The sequence below is a fragment of the Lepisosteus platostomus genome, chromosome 6 (genome assembly GCF_059453375.1).
Source record: "Lepisosteus platostomus isolate fLepPlt1 chromosome 6, fLepPlt1.hap1, whole genome shotgun sequence".
Taxonomy (NCBI): Eukaryota; Metazoa; Chordata; class Actinopteri; order Semionotiformes; family Lepisosteidae; genus Lepisosteus; species Lepisosteus platostomus.
The window spans coordinates 5,419,283-5,431,926 of NC_142616.1; the positions used below are offsets into that span (position 1 = coordinate 5,419,283).

Genomic DNA, 12,644 nt, shown 5'->3' on the forward strand with positions numbered 1-12,644 from the left:
ATTTATGATCATACATACATTATATAAATGTATAATATAAACATAACATATACATATATAGTATATAAAGTTACAATCCTACATTTATCATTTTAAAAATGTCTCCCCTTTTGACAATTCTTCAGAGAATCTTCAAAGAAATACTATGCCGAGTCAGATGTTTAATTAATCAGCTAATTTAATCTCTGATTTGCAGATACTAAGTCAGTTTGTGACTCTGTGTGCGTGTTTGTGGTCTGTGAGCATCTACAGCACTGTGAGCTATATAAAGGCAGCTGTACACTGTGTGGTCTCTGCTCCTCTGTGTCCAGCAGTACTTGGGGAAGGACGGTCCACTGTGTCTGGAGAGAACATCGGACAAAGATGATTTTCCTGTAAATCCTTTTAGGGATCCTGATTCTGGAAACACACAGTAAGAAAATAACAAATTGATAACCTTTTGTTCCCTAGGATGCAAACAACAAGGCATTCGGACAGAACTTCCTTCATGAGAATATGTCAGCTGCTGCATTCTTGATCAAACCAGCTCTTAAATGACAAAACTGAGAGCAAGTGTACCAAACACACCTACACCTGTTAAACAAGAATCCAGGAACGTAATGTGCTCCTACTAGTCATTCGACACTCTAGAATAAGATACTCTGCAGCTCCACAATGCTGGAACTTCCGAAAGTCAGTGCTGGATCAGATACTCAGTGTTGTACCGATCCCTGTCTGATTCCCACCTGAGTTCACCCAGGTTTATTGTAGTAAAGGAGAGTAAACTATGAAAAAGGGGCTTGAGTGCCTGGTAAAAGTGCAGTGAAGAACAGTGAAATCAGGGTAAAAGCACATTACAATGTACAGTAAACAAAGTCTCCCAGTATCTTAAGCAGAAATAAAGCAGTTCTACAGTGGTCAGTCAGGATGTGAAGGAGGGACAGTGGTCCTTGATGACTGATCTCATGCCTGTTCTATATTAACCACTCTGTCTCTCTCCAGTGTCCAGCTCTGTTCTGTCCAGGAGCTCTACATTGGGCAAACAGGATGCGAAGGAGGGACAGTGGCCCTGGCAGGTTTATGTCCGGATTAACCATGCATCTACAATCTGTGGTGGATCCCTGATCAGTGAGCAGTGGGTTCTCATGACAGCGCAGTGCTTCCTACCGTGAGTATTCCCAAGCACACCTGCATTGTCGTAATTGTCTCTAGAATCTGAATATTCACAGTGTTTGAACCTGAACCAGAACTGGTGTTTTTGTAGAGCATGTGAAAATCTGTAGTGTACCATCCTGAAGTGGCTGTATAAAGGCCAGTAATAAACCACTGCTGTAAAAAAGCCACTTTTTCCTACTCATTGTACAAACTGCTTTCTGAGTCCACTTGCAGTCTGTTCAGGCGCGTGCAAGGAGGGTCCTATTTAACTGTTCCATTAGTCCATTTCTACACTTATTCTAAAAATATACCTAGACACATCTACGGAGGGCTCTATTGCCGCAATGTCGTTCATTTCACTCTTATTTCTCAGTGTGAACTTACTCTCTCTAATACTCCCTCTAACTCGAATTCTTCAGTACAAGAAAAATCTTTACACTTTTATGGATGATGCAAGAAGTCACAGCACAGTTCAGAGAAGGAATATACTGTACACAACTGTTGCACATGGAGTAGAACCTACAGTAAACAAAATTTTCCCATACTTGCTGTTTTTGACTAGGATATCCCCGCCTTTAAGTTGTACCTGAAATGCCATATACAGTAATAAAGTGAAATCCTTTCATATCAAAAATGTTTTGAGTTTGGATTTGAATGCACTCAAGAGTAGGTGGCTCTAGTTTCCTTGGGGAAAGTATTCCAGAGCTTTGGGTAGCAGCATGAGAAGGCTCTGTCACCCACAGTGTGTAGGTGAGCTTGGGAGACAGACAGGAGACCACTTTACAACCTTGACAAACACAGCTCATCACATCAGATCAAATCCTACATTTTATAAAGCACCTTTTAAAAGCCATTTCAAGGCAATTAAAAATAAAAACAATATTAGTATGTTAGACTATTTCATCCCAAACTCTACCAGCTGGGCAGGAGAACATTCTTCTATTCCTGATACACTGTGTGGAGAGTCTTCTAGATCAGATCAGATCAGGCACGCTGAGCAGGAAATAGGAGAGGTTTTCTGAGGGCAGAGAAACAAACAAATAGCTATATTTAGTTTAGCTTAGATCAATTGATTTGGTCATTATTTTTTATTTAATTTTAAACATCAAAAACTCTGTTTCAATGTGTCCAAGAAACAACAGAACCAATTTACTTCTCTGACCAAATGGGTCTCCAAGCAGTATTATTCTTACTGTAATTGGTATTCTTACTCAGGAGGCTTATAAGATAAGATCACTTTATTGACCATAAACAATATCTTTCCATTAGGAATTTGTCTTTTCAAATACCCCAACTTGCTCTCTATGAGACACACAGACATGGAGAGAAGCTGGGGGTCAGAGCGCAGGGTCAGACATTTATACAGCGCCCCTGGAGCAGTTGGGGTTTAGGGCCTTGCTCACGGGCCCAATTGAGAAGGATTACTCTGCCAGCTGTAGGATACAAACGGGCAGCCTCCCAGCCACTGGGGCAGATCCTTAGTCACAGAGCCACCGCACTGCCCATTACCACCTCTGTCCTGAAGCCAAAGACACAGGACAAGAACTGAACCTTTACTGCAGCACCATAGAAAGTGTCCTCACCAGCGGCATCACTGTATGGTACAGCAGTACTACCATGCATGACAGAGATACACTACAAAGGGTTGTGGCACAGAAGATTATAGGATGTGACTGACCATCAATCGGTGAGATCCACACCATTCGCTGTCGCAATAAACCCCAATCCATCATTTGGGAACCCAACCCGGCCTCTATTATTTTTATCACTATTATAAGATTGTGTCTTTCAGCTCCGTCTCGCTGGAGCAATCTTTCGTGAGGCTGGGGGCGTACAAGCTAGACCAACCCTCCAAACACGAGGTCAAGAAAAGCATTAAGAAGGTCGTCCTCCACGAGCAGTACGAGAAAGCAGAAGACGGCTTTGACATCGCCCTGGTGCAGCTGGACAGCGAGGTGTCCCTCTCTGCTTACATCAGTCCTGTCCAGCTCGCCAAGCCCAACGATGTCTTCACAGAAGACACAGAGTGCTGGGTCACTGGGTGGGGGATGACTAGAGAGAATGGTAAGAAATGATGATCAGGGCTCCTGTGTTTCTCGTTAGGACTCAGGAACTGACAGCCGGTCATTCTGCACATCTCTCTTGTCAGGTTCATGACAGGCTCATTCAGACATCTCACCAGTCATTTACTTGAAAGAAGGGAGCGTATCTGCTTCAACAACATCATGGTGTATCATATTCTAGATCAGCGGTCAGCTGACATGGCACACGTGTCATTATTGGCACGCAAAGGGATTTTTAATGGCATGTGTAATGAGAGTGGCACGTGCAATAGAAGACTAATAAGCCATGAAGAAACTAAGTTAAAAAACAATACAAACTGTGTTAGACTGTGTATTCCCCTATAACATGCTACCCAATGAAAGTGCTATGGTGTAGAAGAAAAACGATTCACATGGTTTGCTTGCTGCCTTATTTTTAGCAGGGCTAGCCAACTATTTTAACAGGAAAGCTCACAATTTATGTTGCTACAATTATTTTGGTATTTATTGTGGCATGTTCATCAGATGGTTGTGTCTGGTGTCTGAACATGAGGACAAGCAGTCATGAGGTTTTTTTTAATAAAGATATCTAATGCTTTATACCTGGGATGATGTTGGACAGAAATAGTAATGAATAATGCATGTCATTCTACTTGTCTTTAGCTTTGTAGAAAAGAGTCACCATCTTTTTGTCACTCCAGTACCACTGGCACCCCCTCGCACTCTGCAGGAAGTCCAACTGCCCATCATAGACAACAGGCGCTGTCAGTCCATGTACAACAGTGAGATAATCAGGGAAGACATGATGTGCGCTGGGGATGAAGATGGACAGAAGGACACCTGTAATGTGAGTTCACCATCCACAGTGCAGACAGAAACTAGACCAGTGGTTCAACAACTCTTACACAGTGAACCAACTTGGTAAAATACAATTTGAACTGATAACTGTTAAACCCACTACACTGAAGTATTTTGTAGAGTACACTAATCTCTGCTATTACACGAGTTTCCAAAACACATATTGGCTCACACTCAATTGGTAAATAGAAGACAGGTGCCTGTATAACAAGAAACTCGTGTTGGCTAATACACAATTTCAACCCCGACATGTTTAACTTTTGCATGGTGGACTAACAGAACTGAACACGGTGGTCCGTGGAGGAATACAGCTGATGCTCAGTTTTCCCAGGTGCTTTGTTTTGTAAGTGCTAATTGGGAGCTTCTCCTCAATTCTCGTGCTATTTTCACTAAATCTTCTGAATTGCTGTAAATAACAGCAAGGTGAAGTCCTACATTTACTGTAGTATTTATGTATTGTTCTAGCGCCCTTGCCTGGTGTCTTGGCAGAAGCACACCCAGATAATTAGTATGCGCCGCGGTGCAGGGTGGGAACCACTGTCAGGGTTAGGGCTGCAGGCTGACCACTAGCTAACCTTAGCTATGGAACTAGTGTGTTTTTAGGAAACTGTACTTGGTTGGTTAATGTTTACCCCTGTTTTCTTCCCAAGACCCATATCCACCCTAAAGCTGTATAAGTATTCCCTTTACTGCCTTTGTGTGTTTAAAATGTATTTGAAAGGTTTATGGTTTTTGTTGCCTGGTAATAGGCTGATGGAGGCCTATAATAAGGAGTGCATGTGCTGTCTGAATGTCTCCTTGTTGCCCATGAGAACTATTCCATAAATTCTACACTTTAAATTTAATGTGTTTAAAGTCTGTAAACATTTTATTAGGATAACCAATAAACTATAGTTAACCAATAAGCTTTGGTTAAGTTTTCAGTGCTCTGCCCCAACCCTGTTTTTTCCCCATATTAATAACAACATCACATTATTAACCCTATACAATTTATTGCATTGGTAATTTGTCTTTTCACATATCCCAGCTTACCATGAGACACACAGACAGGGAGAGAGCCTGGGGTCAGAGCGCAAGGTCAGCCATTGTACAGCACCCCTGGAGCAGTTGGGGTTAAGGGCCTTGCTCAGGGGCCCAACAGAGTAGGATTCCCAGCTGCGGGATTTGAACCAGCAGCCTCCCAGCCGCAGGCACAGATACTCAGCCACAGAGCCACTGCTCCGCCCCGAAGGTGAGACAGTGGCCCGTACGGGGATCAAACCCACGACCTTGGCGTTATTAGCACCACGCTCTAACCAACTGAGCTAACCGGCCCATAAGCCCTGTTGTTTTTATTGCGCGATTTTGCATAACGTGTGGTTTTACAGGAATGTATCTATCGCGTTAGAGCAGAGACGCCTGTATTTCCAAATGATAACTGTTAAACCCACCACACTAACCTGAAGCATGTTGAAATTATTTCCAAATAATAACTGATAAAGCCACAACAATGAGAATATGAAGGACAGCTGAATAAAATAGCGAGGGAATCTGTCCAGGACTTGGTCTGAAAAAATGGGCTGAGACACAGAATACCGGCACAAGAGAAACCTAAAACTGTAGTCAGTGCACAAAGGAGTGTAAAAAAAAAACAGGGAAGCCCACAAATTCACCAAGTGTTGATGGAAAAAGCTCTAACACTGAGCAAGGGGAAGTCTGATGTTCAATGTACTGCACATGCTCAGAATTTGGCAGAAGCAATCACATTACGCCAGTCTTGGAATCTTTGAATAGTACAGTAAAAATACTTTACTTTATTTAAAAAAAAGATCATTCTTACACCTCAGAAATATTGCCAGACTACATCATGTGTTGTTGCAGACTGTAGCTGAAAAGCTAGTCAACACTTCCATCTTCTCTAGACTTGATTACTATAATGCCCTGATTGCTAGGGTATCTAAACCCACACTGATGAAACTTCAGTATGTCCAGAATTCGGTAGCCAGAATCCTTACCTGGTCTAGTGCAAGTGATCACATTACTCCTATCCTGGAGTCCCTGCACTGGCTCCCTGTCAGGGTGGAGTCGAGATCAAACTCATCACGCTTTTCTGATAGGTTCTACATGGCACCTCACTACCGATCTGGCTTCTGATCAGTCTACTTCCCCACCTTGCAGCCTCCTTTTATTGAACTGGTCTCCTGTCTGTCTCCCAAGCTCACCTACACACTGTGGGTGACAGAGCCTTCTTATGCTGCTCCCCAAAGCTCCTGAATACTTTCCCCAAGGAAACTAGAGTCAACTACTCTGAGTGCATTGAAATCCAGACTCAAAACATTTTTGGTCTGAAAGCAATTGACTTACTTTATTTACTGTAATTAGTTTTCAAGCTTCTGCTGTACTTCTGACTGCTTGTTCTTTTGATATATAATCTGAAATTTACTATCCATAAAACTATTTTCTTCATCTACTTTAAAGCATTTTTTTGCTGCTTTTAAATATGCTGTATACAGTTTGTTATAATATTATTAAGGCTTAAGGCAATGCTTCTAGACCTGGAAGTAACAAGGAAAGTGCTGATTTAATTGCATGTAACAGATATCGATAATTGTCCCTATCTTGTCATTACTACGTTAGTTCATTTAACAGACCACAGGCTGAGACTCGGTTCTGTTGCCATAGAAATATGAGGACATGAGCACGGGTATTACAGATACTACACAAACAACAAGTGATCAAGCATTTGACTGAGTAAAACATGTTGTTTTGTAGGGGATATTGTAAATTAAAAAGTAGTTAGTTTTTTTAGAATTTTATCTTGATTATGTTCTTTCTATATGCAACCTAAAGCAAAAGAGTTACAGGAAAAGCATGCTGTCAGCTTGCCATTACCATTGGGCAATCGACAGTCCCATGCAAAGTTACCGACGTCACAACAGAGTTTCACCACTTTGATTTGCTTTGTGAAAATATTGCTACAGCCAGTGTAAATCTATTCCTTCATCATTTCTCATTTCACTCCAGGGAGACGCAGGAGGGCCTCTGGTGTGTAAGAAGGGGGAGAGCTGGATCCAGGCTGGGATTGTGAGCTTTGGAAGAGGTTGTGGTAGGCCCTACTCCCCAGGAGTCTACACCCGGGTCAGCAGCTTCAGATGCTGGATTAGGAAACACAGTGGAGTCTGAGGATTTCAATAGCACCCTGGGGACAGGGCCTCCTGTCATAACTGGCTGACTGGCTACCTGCTGCTGCAACTGCAGAATCTGATTAGAGACGAGGGAGAGATAACTGCGAGTAAGAATATACTAAAAGATAGGACTGGGAGATGCAATAAAGAGAAACAGCACAGTGAATCAGCAACAGACATCTTACAGCCCTTACAGTCCTCTGGGGTCAATTTTAAGACTGTCCAGTTGCTATGAATTAAAGGAATAAATGAAGATTATTAGCTCTTATCATTTATTTAAAAAAAACAGCTGTAAAGTCTGACTTAAAACAGAAAATGTAACTTAACACTGTAAAACATCGAAAGCTAAATAACATTTGTATCACTAACAGATGAAAGCACAAACGGACAGAAATTGTTGCCTATCTTTGCTTTTGCCTGCTTGCTGCTATGACAAATCCACTGTATTGTGATTTGGCTGACATCTCAGCTCAATAAAACTGCAAACACTGAAGCTCCTGGTCTGCGGCTGTTCTCTCGGGGAATGTCCCTGTGCTTCTTAGTGTCTGTATGTGTGCCAGCGTCACCCTAGCAGACTTGTTTCATCCAGTACACATTTTCCATTGACACAAGTATCTGTGGCTTGAAGAAGTGCTTGCTGGATTTAAGCAAACTGGTTTTTCCATGTCAGATGTTGTCAGAGAAGGAGGAGATTTCTGAGTGTGTAGTTGGGTCTGTCTCTACCCACTTACGCATTACGCATAAATGCATTTTTACAAATTAAAATAACAGTTTTATACATGCCTTAACAGAAAGGCAATATAAAGTAATTAAGGTGATTAGGCTAATACCAGCAGGACAGAAGATAGACAGAGCCAGAGAAATCGATTTGGGTTCCTGCTTTCATTGGAAAGTGGTTTTCTGGACACTTCTTTGCTACAAGTATTTATTCTGCTCCATTTAAAAATGTTCATTTCTTTTCCCTAAGAGTTTTTAAGGGGAGGTCTGTGACAGATCAAGAGTGCCAACTCCCCAAAATGCCCTTTTTATATACAATTTTTTATTTTTATTCCAATATAAAGTCTGAGGGCCATTATTGCAGACTGCTTTCTCACGTTGTCTGACCATGAAATTTGACTACAGTCAATCCATTTAATTAACAAGCACATTAGGAGAGACTGGGTGAGAGGAAATGACAGGTGATAACAAAAATCACACAGCTTAATCACAATGGCAAGACACAGGACACCTTTAACTATTTCCAATGGATGCGAATCTGTAGACATTGTGTCCTTCAGCAAAAGTCTGCGGGAGGTAGACGTGTGTGGCGGTAACCTCATTGCCAGCAACTGGGTTATGACAGCCTGTCCCTCTCACCCAGGTACAGACCAACCCCACCTGTCCCCACCTGTCCCTCTGACCGAGGTACAGACCAAACTTCACATGTTCCTTCTACACAGGTTGAGACCAAACCCCACCTGTCCCTCCTACCCAAGCAGAGACTAAAACCAATCTGCCCCTCCAATCCACATTCCCCTGTAACAGACCACACATATTCAAGACTCTTCTGGATAATTCTGGATCACCCAGATGACATCATGTATTTCCAGCAACCTTATTTCCTGCATCCCTTGCATTAAAAGCCCAGTTATTTACATAGGTGAGACAGGTAAGAGACTGTGGGACCATTTCAGGGAAATCCTTTCGGTGTCTCTTTTAGAGACACAGGCCACACACTCACAGCCCACTCAGTATTGATGGAACGGAAGTGGAAACAGTCACCAGCTTTAGGTTTTTGGGAATTCACATCTCTAAACATCTAACCTGCACTGTGAACACTGACTCTATCTAAGACCAACCACACCTGTCCCTCTCACCCAGGTACAGACCAACCCCACCTCTTCCTCTGTGCCAGGTACAAACCAAACTTCATATGTTCCTTCTACCCAGGTTGAGACCAAACCCCACCTGTCCCTACTACCCAAGCAGAGACCAAAACCCATCTGTCACGAATCTCCCTCACGCAGGCAAGCGCTCCCGCATTCCCACGTGTTCTCCCCATACCAAACGTGCACGCGTCAATCAGTCCTCTACTTAAACCCTCATCAGTCCCCCGGTCTTTGCTCACAACTGAGATTCTCTCCAGGAGCTTATCTACTACCTTGGCCTTACTACTGATTCTCCCCTGGACCTCGACCCTGCTTTTCCGACTACCTCTTTGCCTCTCGATTTTGTACCTTCGCCTCTAGAACGCTCTCTCGGATCCTTACTCCTGCCTCTCTCTTCGATTACGCCTCCGCCTTCCGAATCCACTCCGACGCCTCTTCTACGCCTTCCCGGACTCCGACCCCTGCCTGTCTCTTAGATTACGCCTCCACCTTCTGAATCCACTCCGATGCCTCTTCTACACCTTCCCGGACTCCGACCCCTGCCTGTTTACTCCAACTACGCTTACGTCTAGCGCCAACCCTAAAAAGAGCACCGCATTGCATCTCTATCCCCCGCAGTCAGCCCCTGCGTGATACATCTGCCCCTCCAATCCACATTCCCCTGTAACTGAACTCTCTGCAAATATATATCCAAGACCACGCATATTCAAGACTCTTCTGGATAATTCTGGATCACCCAGTTGAAATCATGTATTTCCAGCAACCTTATTTACTGCATCCCTTGCAGAAAATGCCCAGCTATTTACACAGGTGAGACAGGTAGGAGACTGGGGACCATTTCAGCGAAATATGGGCTCTCCAAGCCCATAGTTTCCCATTTCACCTGTACATCATACCTGATCCAACTGATCTCTCAGTCTGCATCCTCACAGAGGGGTTTCAGAACACCTATTGCAGACACCTTCCCCCTTCATTCAATGACAGATTCATTTCCTTCTAACCCTCTCTATTCATTTGCATGTTTTGACTTCACACCACCCGAGAGTCGATACTCCTTCTCTCCCGCCTCCGGTCCACTCCCGGCTTTTGAGCTCCCATGCTTTATCTATCAACCGCTGATCTTCCTCTCTCCCTCACACCTGAAGAAGGTTCCACAGCCGAAATGTTGCGTCTCTTTTCTTTTCAGCATGGAACAAATCTCGTTCCTTTGCAGCCTGCGCACACTGACGAGGCACCCTACTTCTTCAACCTTTTTGTTTTCTACTTGCAATGGAAACATAAATGCAGGGAATGCAGTGTTATCTTCCCAATAAAATCAGCTACATAAGTGCAGGAAAGCATAAAAAGGGGGAACACACAGTGAGGAGCCCCTATACTACAACTGTCTGATGAACATGATCACTTTCGCACTCATGATGCGGGGCTCGACTGTACAGGTACTTGGGACCCAGTAACAACCAGCTACATAGAGAAGAAAGGACGTCACTGAAGAATGGTGAAAAATCAATAGATAAATCCCAGAAGAACTTTGACTCACTGCAAGAAAGTGTAAAAGCTTGTAACATCAGGGGGTGAAATGGTGAATACTGACTGATAATAATAATAATAATAATAATAATAATAATAATAATAATTGCTTACACTTATATATTATTCTGGACACTCCACTCAAAGCGCTTTACAGGTAATGGGGACTCCCCTCCACCACCACCAATGTGAAGCATCCACCTGGATGATGCGACGGCAGCCATAGTGCTCTAGAACGCTCACCACACATCAGCTATCAGTGGGGAGGAGAGCTGTTCTGGCGCACTATGCCTGTCGTCGCATCATCCAGGATGTTGCACACTGGTGGTGGTGATGGAGGGGATCCCCATTACCTGTAAAGTGCTTCGAGTTTAGTGTCCAGAAAAGCGCTATATGTGTAAGCAATTATTATTATTATTATTATTATTATTATTATTATTATTATTATTATTATTATTATTATTATAACTCCATCACCTTAGAGAAATCCACCCACATCCTAAACTCATCTTTAGTGGCACCAACATCGCCCTCCTGAGACTTGACACCTATGTCTCCTTCACAGACTACATCCTGACCGTCTGCCTGGCAGGGGCAGGATTCGTATTCACCCCTGGCACTGGGTGCTGGGTCACCGGCTGGGGCAACACAACTGCTGGTGAGTCAGACCGGAAACTTCCCCTTGAAGGTCTATGAGGAGTCTGTTTCTTGATTGCACACATGATCAAAGTGTTTCACACAGCCTGAACCAGCTGCACAAATGGGGACCAGTGTTTTTTAGGGGGGGTGGGTCTTGAACAAGACCAGTGTCCAATCCAATGGAATTAAAAGTGTGGTATGTGATCCAGGAGATGCTAAAATTGCTGTGTTCCTTCAGCGCTCCTCCAGGAAAAAAGTACAACAATCATCCAGTGTAACAATTGGTCTTCAGCTGACACCATCTGTACTTCTCCTCTGGACCTGGGGCAGTTGAGCACACCTCCATCACAACTCTTCTCTCAGTTCCAGATTTACTAAAGTTAAGTAATTTAGAAGCGGTATTTGCTTTGGTCAATCAATCCATGTCACGTTAACCCCAGTCTGTGCACAGAGACACAGGAGGCCCCCTAGTCTGCAAACGGAACTCCATTAGCATTAAAGCCAGTGTCGTTGTCCCTGGCAACAGTACCAACCAAGTTCTTGCACCAACGGTGTTCGTCATGGTGTTACGGTACACGACCTTCCTGCAGGCAACTGTGGACTCCAAAGTTCCCATCATCTTCAACACTGGCTGTTAAGACACGAAGGGTCACTGCCGCGAGCACAAGCTCACAGCCAACGAGCGCTCAAACCGGAGGTACGATGCACACAATGCCCACAAACAGTGAAGAACAACGGCGGCTGCAAGGAAAGAAGGAAAGCAAGTGTTTTGGACTGTGCAAATGGAGGAGAGGCTCGTCGAACTTTTGAGCCAGCAAAGATGTCTGTTCTATTTTTTGTATTTGTCGTTTCGTGTTTGTTGTTTGTTTACTTTGGTGCGGTGCTCCTCCTCTTATTCCAGAGTGCTCCACGTTGATTGGCTGCCAAAATAAGGCAGACCCCGCGGTACTTTCGTATTGCAATGCGAGATTTAGAATCGTGATGAAAAGTCAGGAGGGAATCATGTAACTAGTCACCCCCTGCGATCCCTAGTCGTATAATTTTACACCCTCTAGGACAGCAAAGGCAGCGAGACTCAGCAACTGCAGTTGTTAAATCTGACATGCTCTCCAACTAGACGTCATGTTGAATCCTGTAGTGTGACGCCGGCTTAACAGACATCACTGCATTTGGCTCAACAGAAGCTGCTGACAGCTGACACCCTCCTCCCCTCAAAATCTCACCTCTGCCAAATTCGCTGGTATGAATCTCCCAGTGTTATCAGAATCCAGATTAGCCAGCACTTAAATAACAATTCATCATTGACATCCCCTCACAGACATTGGTCAACATCAATCTTACTCAACAGTAACCAGACAAAATCAGTCCACGACAGCAGTTGGTCAGCAGACTCAAAACATTTTTGGTCTGAA

General features: G+C 43.7%; 1 protein-coding gene across 2 annotated transcripts; it reads left to right on the plus strand.

Annotated features, from left to right (window-relative positions):
• Positions 1-255: 255 nt before the first annotated feature.
• LOC148659721 (serine protease 27-like) lies at positions 256-7,691 on the plus strand. 2 transcript variants are annotated; one of them, XM_088637549.1, is made up of 5 exons: positions 256-412; positions 982-1,147; positions 2,927-3,198; positions 3,878-4,023; positions 7,038-7,691. In XM_088637549.1, coding segments are annotated over exons 1-5 (744 nt in total). In that variant the 5' UTR covers positions 256-411; the 3' UTR covers positions 7,197-7,691. The 2 variants fall into 2 exon arrangements, with proteins under 2 accessions (XP_088493675.1, XP_088493676.1); XM_088637550.1 differs by lacking the exon at positions 7,038-7,691 and adding an exon at positions 5,062-5,166.
• Positions 7,692-12,644: the final 4,953 nt, after the last annotated feature.